General features: G+C 30.3%; 1 protein-coding gene across 10 annotated transcripts in view; it reads right to left on the minus strand.

Moving 5' to 3' along the window:
• Positions 1-18,252, minus strand: part of LOC125067623 (small conductance calcium-activated potassium channel protein) — a 242,057-nt gene that overhangs the window by 4,404 nt on the left and 219,401 nt on the right. For 2 of the 10 annotated variants that reach the window (XM_047676302.1, XM_047676300.1), the window contains exons 3-11: positions 13,135-13,334; positions 5,826-5,955; positions 5,157-5,252; positions 4,580-4,753; positions 4,242-4,265; positions 3,698-3,840; positions 3,490-3,594; positions 1,500-1,635; positions 5-115 (exon numbers count right to left, since the gene is read on the minus strand). In XM_047676302.1, the coding sequence (XP_047532258.1) occupies positions 5-115; positions 1,500-1,635; positions 3,490-3,594; positions 3,698-3,840; positions 4,242-4,265; positions 4,580-4,753; positions 5,157-5,252; positions 5,826-5,955; positions 13,135-13,334 (1,119 nt within the window). Of the gene's footprint in view, positions 1-4; positions 116-1,499; positions 1,636-2,085; positions 2,222-3,489; positions 3,595-3,697; positions 3,841-4,241; positions 4,266-4,579; positions 4,754-5,156; positions 5,253-5,825; positions 5,956-13,134; positions 13,335-18,252 lie in introns of all 10 variants that reach the window. The other 8 variants (XM_047676306.1, XM_047676304.1, XM_047676308.1 and 5 more) reach the window with 5 other exon arrangements.

Consider the following 18,252-nt stretch of genomic DNA (forward strand, 5'->3'; position numbering starts at 1 on the left):
TTACTCTTTTAGTAAGTTGTGTATCCATCATGAAGTTATGAACGTGCTTCTCAGCTCTAGTTAACTCTAATTTTCTTGAAACAACCGCGACTAATAACGCAGTGCATCCAGCTCCCTGTTAAGTGAATACCTTAATGTAAAATGCAAGCGAACGTGTAAAAGCATTCAAGATTTCACATTCCTTAAATAAAAAAATGCATTTTCAGGCTAGAAATGAAAATAAACTATATATTTGATCTATGTGGTATATTTTACCAGTTATTGTTTAAATTTCATTTATTCGAGGACAATAGACATTAAAGTTATTTAAATTATTTTAATTAATAGATAAATTATTTTAGTGGTTATATTTAAATGGAAAATAGTCGATCACCCTCGATATATGTTATTTTATTAATGAATGTTAGTTATACAAAATCATTAAAACTTTTAGCTGTTAAAATAGCGTCATTATTATAAGTATTAGATGCTTTTATTTATTAATATCTAGTGCTCAAATCTTTAAACTCTAATTGTGTACCAAACTTATTATGGAACTGCAAATTTTAGCTGAAAATGTATTAATTACTATATCTACATTAAAATTAACCAATTCACAAACATTTTTCACACTTCAAACCACTCGCAGACACAGGATAACGAAAGTTATTTGTTTTTGCAACAAATATACCTCAGTGCGTATCCATCTAGTAGTGCAAAAAACACTTCGTTTAATTTTATAATTATTTTCATCTTTATTCAACTACGAACTCCGATTTATACAAAACAGTGCATTAAACCTTATGTTTACTTTTAAGTTAGACAAAATAATTTTAGGAAAAGTGAGCCATTTTAAAAACAAACGTATTGTGCAATTCAGTGAAATAGTTAAGTGAAGAGAGAACTAGAGATAGAGAGGAGAGTTGAAGCATTCCATTCTACTAAATATTTCTAATAGCTGGCTTTAACAGGGAAATGGACGATATAATTATTCAATAGACAATAAATTTTTCATTTATTTATAATATTTATTTATTCTTTTAAAATTCGGGAGTAAAATAAATTAACATTTGTGTGTACATTTAATGTGAGTTATAACTAAGCGGTTGTGACAATGTTTATTTCAATATATGCAACATTTATGACGTTCCTTTATTATATTATAATTTATAATTACAATACCATACATCTGATTTACAATCTGTGAACATAAATATCAACGGTAACATCGAATACATAAAACAGCGGTGAATTCAATAGATATGTCTTTTGTCATAGTGTTAACAATTATCATGTGTAGAGTGTCGTCTGTTGAAAACAATAATATGTTAGTGTTGACTGACTTTGTAATCGAAAAATACCAAAAACTTAAACACATCAGTGCTCTGAGATAAATCTTATGATAAATTTACACGGTAAAAATTTAATTGAACAGAAATAAAAAAAAATATATCTCGAACCAAAACAAATATGCACTGGCTGTCAGTCAACACGAACACGAATGTCTGTGAGGAACTTACCATAATGCCGGTGCTTACGGCGATACCTCTGCCGCAATATGTGTTTGGCACAATGTCACCAAAACCGACGGAGAGAAATGTAATCGCAATAAGCCACATCGCATTGAGTAGGTTAGCATGTTCTTCATCGTGAAACCTTTTGAAAATAAATTTATCGCTTTACTTAGTACGTCTGCCTTCTGATATTCTTGTCATTGAAGGTTAAAGTAATGTGTATAACCTACCTATCAGTACTGCACGCAAGCATATCCCATTGCAAAAGTGAAAGGATTTTTTTTAAAACAAGAAAGAAATTGAAGAAATAGAAAGATCGTATCGTCTTGAAGAGTTTGACTTTGATTGTGAAATTGAAATTGCTTCAGTCAATTGTGAAGTAGAATATGACACATAAAATGGCTCACCTTTACCAACCTATCACAGTTTTCATAGACAAAGCAAGACAACAGAAGAAAAAGATAACAGCAGTGGTTTCGTTTAATTGATTCTTGCTACGTCTAGGTAAAGCGAAAAAAGGCTTTTCGATATTCCCGTCGAACGATTCATATACATGAAACCCAAATAGCCTACCATTTGTTATAATACATACCACCATACCGCAGGTGAGAGTAATGCCACGGCCGCAGTAAGTGTTTGGAACTATATCACCGTAGCCAACACAGAGGAAGGTTATAGCTGTCAGCCACATTGAGTTTAGCAAATTGGCATGGTCTTCATCGTGGAACCTGAGAGCCAAAATGCCCAACAAGAACCACAAGATAACCGATTGTATGATACAATATATTTTGCATTAAAAAAGCCGGATGTAAATTAATCCGTAATTTAAATATTCCATTTAGAGAAATGAAAAATTTTCATAAAAAAATTCGAAATGCTATCGAGCCATAGTACAAGATTTTAACAAACAATAATTTAGCATGCCTTTCGAACGATACAAAATAAACTTTAGAACTACACAAATACTAATATCATATGACTTGATTACAACGTGCAGACTAAACATTTATTTGGGGTCAATACCAAATATAATGTACTGTTAGCCATGCTGTGAAAATTCCATTTACTTACTTGGTAATACAGGGTTATGATAACACAGATAATGAACACTTACAAAGACAACGTAACAAGAGAGAAAAAGAGATATAGAAGAGGAAGAATAGAAAGCCTTCTGCTTATCTGAAAGCAGAGATATCTCATTGATGCGTGAGTGTGATAAAAGTGCAGTGGTTTTGTGCGTATATATTTTGCCAGTTTATTGTAAGCTTATCTAATGTGTTGGAACCTAGAGCCATTTTGTGCGTGACTGTTTGATTTACACATAATATCACACCGGCAATTTTTATAATGTATTCTGCCGTAGCTGATAAAAAAAACAGTTTATCTTGTCGTATTTGTGCAATCCTCTGCGGTGTAGGTTTCGACACAGCACTTTTCTCAATAAAAATTATTAAAAATCAATATTAAATTCACTAACACTTAGAGCACATTAAGCATTTTCGTTTTACAACACTTTGCTAAATCTAACACATACTAAGTCGATTTTTATATACAGCGATTGTGTTTAATTGTTTGATGGCTACATTAGCGAAAGTATTCAAAGTCAAACTCTTATCATTGTGATAATTATGAATTACTACATTAACATCGTTTGAATAACAAAGTAAACATTGGTAACAGAAACACAGAGGGTAAAAAGCGGAACGAATAATTTAACAACGACACAGTACATAAGCATTAGCATGCCCATTAAGGCAATACACCGATAGACAGTTGTTTGTAATAATTTCGTGTAAATAATAAAAGACAAAATGTTCAAATAAAAATAAAAAATAAGCGATACTGATGACTCAATTTATGGTACGATTAGCTTATTAATACACATAAACTAAAATAAATACTTTAACTTTTGTATATACTCGACATGAGACTGATATTGTTAGACGTTTTTTTAACAAAATTTAGCTCGTTTATCTAAGTGATTTATAATACTGACCTTTCACATTGCCTTAAAGTCCAGCTTGCGATTATCCAAAGTGATACCATAAAAACAAGTAAAACGGTTCCAGGACATATAGTCATGAGAGTTTTTAATACGAATCTGTGAAATTAAAATTATAAAAGGACAGTTAAAATTTGTTAGAATTTGTATCTTACATTATCGATAAATATTTGCTTAAAAATCTTCATCAAATTTTACTTACCTAGTATTAAAATTAATTCTGTTCAAAGCTCCTATACTTCTAGACGAAGCATCTGTAAATAGCTTGCTATGTAGCAGCATAACCCTGCATATTAGATACAGACGAAAGAACATTGGAAGGGAAAGAGTTACGTCATACGGAACCTGAAATTTTAAAAGAAATTTATTGTTAAAAAATATAAACTTGTTAATATTTTTTATTTGTTTCTCGGAACCAACTACCAATAGACTTAAGGATATAAAAAGGTTTTTTAAATGAACACTCGAGACACAACTTGATTGAGCTTATACTTAAAATATTAAAAACATGAATAATAGATTTGAATTATTTTAGTATAAGCTTAACCAACGTATGTGCTTCCCATATGGATCGAAAGGAACATAAATCAAAAATTCATAAAATTGTAATAAAATCCATCAACAAATTCTGGGATTGGGCAAGGAGTGGCGAATGCGGCACATTGTTAATGATGCAAACACATGCTTTCCAAAAGAAAACCTCCAAAGTTATTATAAAACTTTATTGACTTTCATTGAATACAGACCTGAATTTGCTTATATATTGTGTCCTACGAAGAAAATTTAATCATAAATATCTTTTACAAATTAGAAAATAAATAAATCTTACTATCTAAGAAAAAAATATTCTCGCTTTTACAAACTTTAGAGTATATTAAACATGATTTAAAAAGCCCACCATCCCATTTCATAAGACGCCTACGTCGTGCAAAGGAAGTGTATAAAATAGAAATCCATAATTGAATTTCGAAATTATATAATCGAATTTCCAGTGTACTATAGTACACTATTTATAATTAGTCTATTAAATCTAAACCAATCAAACTATGGTCGATTATAATATATATATAAAATAAATACTTACTACTTCAACACCTATTACGCCTCCTTTATTAGCCAATTTTGTGGTCCAAGTGAAGGTGTACTGTCCTGGGATGGGATGAACTGCGCATATAGCTAGCTCGAGGGCGATCTGTGCAATCCGTTGCCACGTCATAGCTATCCGCCAGTCATCGGCGCAGTTGTCTATCATAAATAACTGAAATTATAAAAAAATAAATAATTATATATGTGAACCTCGTGGATGCCTGTTGGATGAATCACCACTGAGCATGCGTGTTCTTAATATGGGTGGTTATAATTGAGATCGCACTCAGCAATAAGGAAAAGATCGCGAGGATACCCACGTGTATCGTGAGAAATTGTGAAACATTTGTAATCGACCCTTATAGAAGGACCGTAATGCAATAAACTCTGAAATATTTTCCTCAAAAGGAGGTAACACGTCGCCTTACCATTCACGGGCTATAGCTTTAAAACTTAGTTATGGAAGTTTATTTTTACAACGATTTCTTGGAAATTTAGATCCTTCTTTCGTTTTTCATGTTATTTTAAAGAAATAAAGGTAAAATGTATTTTAAATAGTGGATTGTATTTAGTACCTGTACTTCTAAAGCGTGATAAGCCACGATTAGGCCGAGTAAGATCACAGTTGACATTGATATTAGCGTCTTCAACGCTTGTGAATATATTGATGCCTGTAATAAGAAAATTTATAAATTGATTTAAGAATAATCATATCATATGCTTATTATATGTTATATTTTCATATCTAATAACTTAGTGTTATGAACGGGACCGTCTGAGTAGATTCAAACCACTACCAAATACTCTTTCGCCAAACAGCAATATTTGTAGTTTTTGTTTTCCGGCTTGAAGGGTGAGTAAGCACAAGAAACATAACATATTAGTTCCTTTAGTTAGTGGCGAATTGGCGTTGTAAGGAATGATTAATAACTCTCACAGCGATGAATGTCTATGGGCGGTGGTGGCCACTTACCATAAGGTGGTCCATTTGGCCATCCGCCTACATCATAAATTTATATTCACATGTATAAATAATACCGTAACATATCAAATATATGGTTGCATATTTTTTATACATTATTTTTATTTTTGTGAGCCGTTGCGTGTAGGTTTCTGGCATCGTGCCATTAACGTATAATAGGTAAAGCGTAAGTCGCACTGGATAATTGTTTACGTATAAAAAAATAAAGCGACACTACAATTATTGCGCAAGTATTTGGTAATATGCTATGAAGTGAACGTACCTTTGTGTATACTCCGGCACTAGATAATTCATTTTCTATTACCATGATAATTATACCAAACATCCCCATAACTAGCGCGTAGTCACTTATTCGTTTTCTTTTTTCAAATAACGCCTTTCTTCTACCTAATCTGAAAAATGAAGGAAAAAATATTTTTTTATATTCTTAATTCAGCTGAAATGGCCCAGTGGTTAGAACGCGTGCCTCTTAACTGATGATTTCGGGTTCGAACCCAGGCAAGCACCACTGAATTTTCATGAGCTTAATTTGTGTGTATTATTCATCTGGTGCTCGGCGGTGAAGGAAAAAGGACCAGCGTAGTGGAATATGCTCCAAACCTTAAAAACCTCCTCAAAGGGAGAGGAGGCCTTGGCCCAGCAGTGGGAAATTTACAGGCTGCTAATTTTAATGTAAAAATTCAAATTTATCGATTAAAGATCAGTGTTTAATGAACAAGTTTATTTAGAACGAATGCTTTCGAATTGATTGACAATACCGCAAGGATTATTAAATTCATTCAATTCAGCAGAGTTCGAGCCAAAGGTTCACTGTCAGAGGATTAGCGATATTGATGGTCTACTATAACAGTTGATCGCTGCCCATTAATTAATATTCGCCACTGACGCAGATTACTAAAGTTTGAACTCAAGTAATTAACGTCCGGGGGACTTAATTCATGATTAACTGTCCGAATTTTACGAAGGCACGGTAACATTAAAAAGAACCACGATTTACATAAACGGATTTAATATTATTTGAAAACTCGAACAAATTTTTTGATTAATTTTGTTTGGAAAAGTAATACTTTTAATATAAGTTTGATCTTATATATTAAATTTTGTTTTGATTTCGGCTTAGTGGTTAGAATCCGTGAATCTAAACCAAAGATTACAGATTTAAGGCGAGACAAGTAGTGGATTTTATTTGCTTATTTGTATTTAAAATTCATCGTGGTCGGCAGTAAAGGATAATATTGTGAGGCAACTTTAATACATAATTGAACAAAGGCTGCAAAATTAAATTAATTACTCCGTGTTTTACTTTAATTTTCAAAGTTTTTTCGCGATCATTTTCTATAAAAAAAATATTCGTACGAGAATTATGCTTTATCAATACGTGTAAAATTATAAATTATTCAACAGACCGGAAGTAGGTGAAAATTGGATTGCAAGATTACGTTTTATTCTTTGTTACATGCGGGTCCAGATAAAAGCGTGTTCAAAATCATTTAACTTCATTGTGCTATTGAATTAAACGTTATACAAACGGAAATATTTTATTTAACTAAGGAAAAATTGATAACAGGCTACAAAAAAAAATCAGATAAATTTTGCCTCAATACGCATAGACTACTTGCAATTAACACCTATTTACGAATATGATAAAAAAAAAATTATATCATCCATTTTATTATAAAATATATAAAATAGATAACTGCTCCGCGCGGTTTCATTCGCGCGAGTACTCCAGTTCGGTAGCTTGTAATATTATGCTATATAAGATATCTTTCTCAATAAATGGGCTATCTAATGTGAAAATATTTCTCACAATCGTTATCATAGTCAATCGGACTAATAGATCCAGAGATTAGTGCATCCAAACAAACAAACTTTCGCCTTATCCTACTAGTATAGACAAGTGTGGTTTATGTATGTAGTTCTTTATATAAGTAAAATCTGTCAAATTCAAAAGTCTTCAACTTAATATATCGATAATAAACAACTGAAGCCCTTCTAATTACCCTTGTGTATAAAATATGTAAATTAATAACAAGAATTGCTCATTAAATTCTAAAGACGAACAAAATCGATTCGGCCCGATGCAAGTTATTTCCGTTCGTTCAAGGCCTGTGTCCACTAAACGTTTAGTATCAGTTTTATAGGTGTGATAAGTGAGTATACGTGCTGAAATAATAAAGATCCGAGAATTCCCGTTTATATAGATCTTTGGATGTATGTATAACTCGTCCTATTCTTTCAATATCCTTATTGAAATCGTTCAAAGTATTTATTACCTGAAACATTACTCGATACGTCACAGATGCAAAATATATGTGCTATTCTCAACCAAACGTGTGAAAAATTTAATGTTTATTTTGATTTTTTTACTTAGATATAATATACCACTTAGAATATAACTAAAAAAACAAGTTACTGAAATATGTGGGCTATTAAAACTGAAAGATATACCAATTAAATATAAATATATTTAAATAAACAGAACGGGATTTGACCGGGACTGTCAGTTTTAAAAGATTCAATAAAAATTATACAATAATCATTTTATTATTTTATTACTATGCGGATATTTTGTTTTGGATAAATTTACTCGAATATAATAAAACAACGTATTTAATATTAGCATTACACTTATTGATTGTCAAGAATAAAAAATCTAGCTCCGGTTTGGATTTGGATTTGATATTTCTATTTGAAACGCCTTAGAGATGATAATTAGTACTATACGTCATTAGTATTATAATAACACACACAATCCACTATCCGGTATTTGTAACTTGAGCATATCAATGTCATCTTCGAATAGATGATAAAAAATCGTGGAGTTAATGCTTGTTGAATTCCAGGCAAGAGGCATAACATACACATATAATTGTATTCAACTAACATGACTGTATTTTTAGATGTTGAAAAAGAGTAACTACTGTTTTTTTTGCCAGTTTTTCTCGCTAGAATCTACATTCCGAGCCGGTGGTAGCTTTACTCTAAATAGTTTGTTATATGACTATTCAAAAGTGCTTGTAAAAGCCTACTTGATTTTATTTATCCTGATATTGTAACCATTATTGTGGATTTAAAATAAAACAATTTTGAGTATTTACTTACAAATAGAATCATTCATTCAATTTCTTCATATATAATATACTGCAGATTTATTTACTCTGTCATTCGGTAAAAGATATCCGGATAAGAATAAAATATTTTATTGGCTAAGAAGTTGTAATAAAAACCTCTCCCTACGACAATACTGCAGATAATTTTAACGAGCGGGTTATAAACTGACGAAATTGATTAATAAGAATATTAAAAGCTTAGGAAAGATGCTGGAACTAAAAAAAGTATCGTGACATACATTTTTATATATTAAAAAAAAAAACAATTTTCTTAGGTTCGTTTAAATATTATACTCAACATAGTTAGATTAGTAAGTATTATGCTTTCCATTTATGCAATCGTTATTTCCTTTCCACCAATTTAAAATTTATGAATACCAGGCCTGTCGTTAAATGGGCTAACCAAATAGTATATATGACTATATACTCTTTGCATCCTGAATGTACTACCAACGGAAGATCCTTATGTACACCGTGCTTCAGTACCCTTATATATAATTCCCAATTGTTTTTTTTTTTGTATAAATAGTATTTTTAATATAATTTCAAAAGTTAAATTATTATAAAAAATTTAAATTGATTTAAATAATACTTAAGTAATATAACTAGCATGTGTCAATATTAAATTCCATAAATTCAATATCAGTACATTGTTCAATAACACATATAAAATCGCATATTACAAAACTCATATTGTATTACACATCGCGTACGTTTTTCTGCTTTGTAGATTTCCATTTCCTAGTTTTATCAGAAGGCATATATGAAATGATATACAATATTCTAGTTTATTTGCATTGTATGAAGCAACAAATGCTGGTATAAAATTCAATGAGCGAAAAATTATTATCTTGTCTTCTTTGTGGTGTGCTCGCTTTATTTATTTTGTAACAGAATTGTTGAAAAAAAGCGAAATTGAATACAATCATTTACATTTACTATATGACATCATTTTGCTGACAAAATGTGACTGCTGACTTTACTGTTATAATTATAATTGTTACTAGATGAACCCGCCTTCACACACGTGTGTGAAGTGGAATTTCGCCTATCACGAAAATCCACGGCCAATGAAAATTGATTATTCATCATACATTCATCGGTCATATTTTTTTTTGGCATAGGTTGGCGGACGAGCATATGGTAAGTGGTCACCACCGCCCATAGACAATGGCGCTGTAAGAAATATTAACCATTCCTTACATCACCAATGCGCCACCAACATTGGGAACTACGATATTAAGTCCCTTGTGCCTGTAGTTACACTGGCTTACTCACTTTTCAAACCAACACACAATACTAAGTACTGTTATTTGCCGGTAGTATGTCTGATGAGTATGTGGTACCTACGACATAACATTTTAGTTTCCAAGGTTGGTAGCGCATTGGTGAGCGCCTATATTTACGGGCGGTGATAATCATTTACCATTCGTTGGCACAATTGTTCGGCCTAAATATGTCATAAAAAAGCACATAATTGATTTTAAATGCTTGTAATAAAGGATCAAATTATTCCATTGCGATATAATTGTACGTACATTATATTTTAATTTTTTTAACTACAAATCAGTGAGTTAGTGAAAAGTTTTCACTCGATCACTGAATTCAATAATAAAATACATCATAAAAGTTTAAGGTGTTCAAAGTTATTTAGTATAAGCGAGAACATTTTAAAGCTTATTTTGTCACGTACTACGTAGTGGAAAATGCTTTAGACTTTATGCTAGAATGCTTCTTCCTACTTTAGACACTAATTTTACAAATATAGAAATTTCCTTGCAATATATTCAGAGGAATATACATTTAAGATATAAATTCGAAATTTAAATCATCTGTGTTAACATAGGAATTTACAGTCTGCGCTACTGTGACTTTTGTTTTTCATTGAGTCGTTAACAAATGCCTTACTGTATCTCTTTAAATGAATGCTCATGTAATTCATTAAAATTAATTCAATGACTCCAAAAAAAGGTCCATTGATAATTTACTAACTTTACGTATATTATTAAGTATTAGGAAATCAAAAGGTACTAGTATGTGAAAATAAAAGATTTTGAAAATATCTGCTCACTACTTGAGTAATAAATACGTTTCTTTAAATATATACTTTTCTGAGGGTTATAAATGACTCAATAATGCACGTAAACAAATAAATTATTAATTCAATCCAACACAGTCATTACCAGGATTAAGCATTTATTATAAAATGAGGCCAACACTCCAATTCAGCGAACAAATCTTTGAAATTTATCAAGAGTGACTTGAACATTTACCAAAATTTAATGCCATTTTTCTTACACGATTGATACGTGTGAATAAAAATAAAACATTAATCTTAAAGATTCCATGAGTAAGAAAAGTATTCATCTTAAAAATACCTCAAATAAGAAAAAACAAACATTCAATAAGTTAACAAGAATATAAGATACTTAAAAAAAAAAACTTGATACTGGCTAATCACACCTTTCTCCCTAGGCAGATAAATAATTGTTAAATAGTTTATTTCAATATTCTTAAGGCACTATTCTAAAAATCGGAGTGTCTTTTCTCTTTTTACTCTCGATGATAGATTTTCGGAAATCTATTTCGAAAAATACTTCTCAGATTTCGACGCTATAGGGCGGAGAGGTGAGAAATTTGAGCGCTTCAATCATTCACCATCTCAGCTTTAGATATTTTAATTTGGAGGTGAACTAAAAAATCCTAATACCTTTGTGTTATCTCATAAAAAATAAAGCTATCAAATTCATAATAATGTTATTTTCTTTCTCCGTTCGTAATTTTTTTAAATATTGACTTTGTTACGTTAAAGTAAAATCGGATTTTCAAAAATCCATTATCTTTTATTTTTCTTAATAAATAATGTTCTATATACATCAAAATTAATATGTCATAGCTATTTTACAGAAAATGTGAGATGTAAAATATCTCTCTCGATAAGAATTTATCCTTCTGTATGTTAATCTAAAACCTTAAATATATCAAATGTTAATGTAATATTAGATAAGAAGACATTGATAAATGAGACGTATTACTCAGTTTTTAAATTTTTATATAAGAAAATTGAAATAAATAGAAATATATACATACATTCTGACCCGGCGTTAGTTTTAAATTTAATTTAAACTTATAAATCGACATTTCTAAAGTGCTTGTGAGAGCCTACTTTAATAAAATATACTTTGATTTGATTGATGATAAATATTTTTCTATGAAAGTGAATTGTAAAAAATGGACATACTTCATTAATTTAGATGAGTCTTGACCTCATTCATAAGGAAATTAGATTCTAATTAGCTTGCTGATAAGCAATCTGTAGCCTATGCATATTGCATTGTGTTATGCTATCTCGACACCCTTGTTCAGAGTAGAATGTAGGTCTATTAGTGTTAAAACAGTTTTCAAGAAACTGCTGACGTATGACGTATTAAAAGTAAGGTTTCTTTAAACATCTTTGTCTTTGTTATACTGAACTAGTGACCCTTTCAGGCTTCGTGCGGGTATAATAACGGTCTACATGATATATACTGTACCGAGATATGATACATTTATATCGTAATACATATAACTCGATTGGCTTACGCGAAGTACTCACGGTCTTCGTCTGTTTCAGGCAATTTATACAAGACTCTAATGAACTATACTCCAAATTTTTCTTCAAAAAAAATAATTGTATGAAAATCCGTTCGATAGTGTTAGAGTTGATTGCATTCACACTGACAGACGGACAGACGTGACGGGGTATTTGGTTTATGAGTAGCGATAAAGAAAATATATTACAAAAAAATTGTCGTTATGAATGAAATTATAGCCCTTGATTTTTTTTTATTTTTAAGTTCTTCAAATTAGTTATGGAAAAGCTTACTTATGTGAAAATTATAGGACATTCTAACTGGGCTAAATTAAACCCGAAGAAGTGTTAAATCTAGAAGTAGGTAACTCCCGGCTGTTATTAGCGAGAAAGGCCATTACTTACTTCAGCGCAAAACTTTCATTCCTCGAGTTCAAAGGAAAAATAGCTAACTAGCACGAGATTAAATTCTTAAAAATGACTGCTGAATAAACCATGCGTACACTAGAGAAAATTCTCCGTGACACCTTCAAAAAGTTGGTGTAAATTATGTAATTGTTTTTTTTTGCCATTTTTATCACATGTTACATGATATATTAATATTTAAAAGCAGATGATGTACACTTTCATGCTCAGGTGATATAAACATAATATAGTACAAGTAATATTTTTTTTGGCATCTATCTACGTATGGTATTTTAAATAATATTGAGTTTTAATTAAACTGTCCATGACTTTTAACTAAATTTATTAATTGGTATATATATCCGATATGTCCTAAAAGTTATCTGAATTCATTTTGCGCTTTCATGTTACTTAATTAGCTTGTAAATTAAGTTTTTGTATGAGATTACCAAGTTAGAACAATAACAACGAGCTATATTTACCTATATCCTATGTTAGGTTTGTGCTTGGCTGTCCCCCCTCCCTTATATGTGCCACCGCCGAGCGCCCTCTCTTCGCCGTAACGCGGGTACTCGCTGTGAACGCCGACTAGCGCAACTCCGGCCTCCTCAGCCGCCGCGTCCCTCCCGGAATACGCCTTCATAGCGCCGGGGATTGAGAGCGTCGACACCGGTTTCCGCAGCTGTAACAGATTGATTCAATATATATATATATATTTATAGGTATTATATAAAACAAAAAAGACATAACTGAGAATTGTAAGATTAATTTTTTTTGCATGTAATTCGTATAATATAATTTTTAATACAATATCATGGTAACACGGACGATAAAAATGTTGATGCAAAAATCACGTTCAAGCAAATTCAATAATTCTCAAATCTGATGCAAACAATCTCTGTTTAAACATGAAAAAATTACTTTGGTTGATAAAATAAATAAAAACTTTGAAAGGAGCAGCGCAAAGTTTTATAAAATTGTCTTATTTCCGCTGAAAGCTTTAATTTGAAAATGTATTTTATTTTTCAGATTTTTGTTGAAAATTACCTTTTGAAGATCATTTTTTACCTCATCTAAAAATAGATACTTATATAACATGCAGCAATAATTCGTTTATTTGAAATAAAAGTACGATGCTAAAAGATAATATTTCTTTTGAAGTTATACCACTCCACAAATCACTATTAAACAAGACAAAAAGCTTTTGCAAATAAAATTTATTCATGTAGAATAAGCTTATATAAATCCTATTATGCAGAACCAGCCAAAAACTTATCAGGAAAGCTGTATAAATTCGGAATTATAAGTTGTAAATGTATGAAGGATTTTTTTTATAAAAATACTTACTGAACTATCATCATTATTAAAATCATCACCAGATTCGGCTACATTATTAAGAAACAATGTTTCCAAAAGAAATATCAATATCAATCAAACTAATTACAGTAATATTATATTATATGTAAAAATATTTAATTGTCTTAATATTAAAAACGGATGAACTATATGTTTTTTTCCTTATATTTTAGTAGTGGTTAAATTAGTAATATAACGTATATAGCTTTATTTTTATCAGATGTTTGGATATTGATTCATTTCCTGATTTACTCAAATAAAGGAAAGTTTTACCACTTTTTGAAACCGGAAACACAAACGATTTTATTTCAATACTTCAGTCGCTTAGGAAATTTTTGAAAAAAACATAGTTCGAATAAACTTCCGGTCTATTTCAGTGTAAATGTTATTTTCACAATGATCAATATCGTTTCACTAAGGGTTGCCTCACAACTGACGCAGGAACGATGCTGCTTGGGCATATATATGATGTGTGGGAGAAATTAATAAATGCTATTGGTGGATTCTGCGATTAATCGAAAGCATTTGATTATGTATCACACGAAATAATTCGATCTTAAAATGGCCTCATTAAATCATTTCTTGATTCTTCTATCTATTGATTTTATTGCTTTGTACACTTGAGTCGAAAAATGTTTTCGTTAGGAGAATTAAGTCTTCTAGGTCTATGCTAACATTAGGCGTTCCACAGGGATCCATATTTGGCCTTGTGCTATTTAATATTTACACATGCATTAATTTGATATTAACACATAACCCATATTAATGGCCTGTGCGAGAAAGGAGTTTGTGATATTGTATTGTTTGCTGATGATACATTATTACTTCTTATATTTAACAAAAAGTATTATAATATCATAATTATTTTATTTAAGATGTAAATAAAGCCTCTTCATTAATATGGTTTACAAAAAATAGTGAGCGTTTATCACTATAAAAAAAGATGTGTACCAATATTATATCTAACAACGGCACCTTAATTTCGTATTGAATACTTAGTATGACTGTATAATTATACAGTAATATTGGGTATTATATTTCCCTTGCGTACGTAAATCCAGCTCTGTAACATATATGGTTAGGAAACTTAGACAGCTAACTAACATATATACTGCTTAATAAATATATTTCCATGCTAAAATATTTTATTATTTATTACATTAAGGAAATCCTAGAGCCATAAAAACTTCATTCATTAAAATAAACTTTCTTTACACTCCATTTACAATAATAATATTCTGACCGTTTGTAGCATCTAAAAAAAAATTGGCATTAAAAACGGTGACGGACATCGTCTGAACACCATTACATCAGGTTTCGTGTCCACAAAGTCAATTATTGCCTTCCAAGGCGAATTAAATGTTAGTTACTTACATATTAAATATTCTCAAATCCTTATAAAAATTACTTTGCTAATTAAATCTCATGTTAAAAATTAATAAGGCGTATTTCTCGATAAAAGATTAGAAAATAATAATAAAGCGTGGCATTCGTTGATTTCATGCAAGATTGAATTGAATTGTTTTTAATTACCTCCGTAATAGTTGGAAAACTATAACTACTATTTTTTTTGCCGGAATTTCTCAGTATAAGCTACATTCCGAACTTAAAGTACTTGTACTTGTAAGAGCCTACTTGAATAAATACTTTGATTTTTATATGTATAAAAGTCAATTTTGTATAATTTAAATTTAATATTCAAAATAATGTAAAAATAGAAACTACATTCCAATTTACTATCTGACCCCAAAGAGATTATTTGATACCCTCGATAGACCACAATGTTAAGGCGCTCGATGTTCGATTTCCCTGACTAAAATACGCTCATATCTAAATGAAGCCAGACCTTGCCTAAATTAATTAACTAAGTTCATGTAACAAATAAATTAAACACCGTTTACTTCGTTAATGATAAACTTCATCTCAATTAAACTAAAATAATCGTTTAAGTTTTTTAAATAAGTTATATTATTAATTTTAACACATAAATTAGCAGCCTGTAATTTTCCCACTGCTGGGCTAAAGGCCTAGCATATTCTTCCTAGAGCATATTCCACCACGCTGCTCCAATGCGGGTTGGTGGAATACACATGTGGCAGAATTTCATTGAAATTAGACATATGCAGGCTTCCTCACGATGTTTTCCTTCATTGCCGAGCCCGAGATGAATTATAAACACAAATTAAGCACATGAAAATTCAGTGGTGCCTGCCTGGGTTTGAACCCCAAATCATCGAATTTTAACACATAATATTAAAAAATATATTATTATTTTAAATATATTTAATCATTTTAAGCGCTAAGCCGTTATTTTTGTGATCATTTTTAGCTCATTTAAAACATTTTACTACGTTAACGACACTGCCTATTATAAAAATATGATTAAAGCCGTTTAGTATTTTACTTCAAGCTACAATCCTAGAAAGATTTTTTGCATAAAAAAAACATCTTTTATTTTACAATTATTGTTTTAAGTTTTAAAATTCTCATTAACATAATTTAATCTACGTAATAAATATACGTCATATTACTTTGCATTCATTTATCTTAAACACACCCAGACAGAAGGAGGATGCCTACACGATCCACATTTAATTACGTATACTTAGTTTCTTATTCCCATTTTTTTTTGTTTTTTCTACTATTTAAAAATAGTGAGCACTTAAAAGAAATGGGACTCAGAAGTTTCCTCCTATTTGGAGAAATACTTTTTAAAGGGGCTTCCCAGCTTAATGTATTTAAGCCTAGATGTAAGTAATTTTTTTTTATGTTTTATTTTATTTTAGCGAAAATTTTTGTACTCATATTCAATATCATCAATAGACTGGAATATTTTTAGCTGAATTTATTTTATTCGATGTATTAAATAATTCGTTTCACTGAAAGAAGTGCTTTTAGTATTTGAACGGTTATATGGAATAGAATTGCGGTATCACGTCGGCAGTTCAGCCTAACTCGCCCGATTCGAGTGTAATAGTCCCATTCTCTTAAAGTATCGGATAAGGCTAACTTTACTCATTTCAAGTTCTTATGTTATAATCGAAATATATAAAAAAATATTCATTTAAAGGAATTATTATAAATAAAATCAATCAAACATAAAGTAATATATACTTATTACTTTAAAATATAGGAACATTATTTAGTTTTGTGTTGTAAATTATTAAAGATATTTATTATAGAGTGGTTTTTTGATAGGGGTAATGTGCCATATTTACTGCAAAAGTAATTTGATGAATTTTGACAAAAAGTCATTTTACGGTATAAATCATTTGTTAAGCTTTCTCTAATAAACTGTATACTTCAATGGTACGTTTACAAATTTATTTATGCTGTTTTACAAAACATAATAAATCAATTTGTTTTGACTGCAAAAAAATATTGTATTTTTCTATTGATTTCAGAATCAATCAGAATAAATCACTGCTCACCTTGTTGAAAAAAAAAATATTATGACAACTTCCAAGGTTTATTGATGAAAAAACCCAATAACTTTATGGAGGCCTAAACCTGGGTTCGAACATCGATATCGACTTTTTATTAGCTGGTCACTAGATCAACAATTTAATTAAAAATACCATGTTTTATATACATCTTTTGTAAAATAATGTGTAGCGTTAAAGTTAAGAAACAAAAGGTTATAGTTAGGAATTAACGATTTGTTTAATACGTCAATAATAATTAATACTTAAAGTGACGTGTTGTCATATTAACAAAAAGACGCGACATTTCGAAGTACCGGGATTTCGTTTTTCGTTTCGATTTTTTATATAGAAAACTAACTCTGTCTGACTGTGTGGCTGTAACTCTTTCACGACAAAACGATTGAATCGAATTCGATGAAATTTTGTATAAAGCTACTTTTTGATAATTAAAGGCCCTAAAATGTGAACCAAGCCGCATGTTACAACTAGTATGTAATGTGTCCTATATTAATAAAATCGTTTGTCACGTCTGACAGTCAACGCACTACAAAAACAATTGTATCTGAAAAGTCTAAATTTGGAACAAAGGCTTATTTTATAAAGAAAGCATTCGCTAAGACAAAAAATTGGATGTTTCAACATTAAGGGCAGGAAATGGCAGGGTCTTTGTATGAATTTTAGCCGCAAGTTGGGACGAAAAGAAGTAAAGTTTATTCTTCAAACCATTTTATAGTTTTAAGTATTTTAATGTGGGATTTAAGTACATTTAACACAATTTTGGTCCGAATTTTTCAGTTCACTTACAAATCACATACAACA

The sequence above is a fragment of the Vanessa atalanta genome, chromosome 12 (assembly GCF_905147765.1).
Source record: "Vanessa atalanta chromosome 12, ilVanAtal1.2, whole genome shotgun sequence".
NCBI lineage: Eukaryota > Metazoa > Arthropoda > Insecta > Lepidoptera > Nymphalidae > Vanessa > Vanessa atalanta.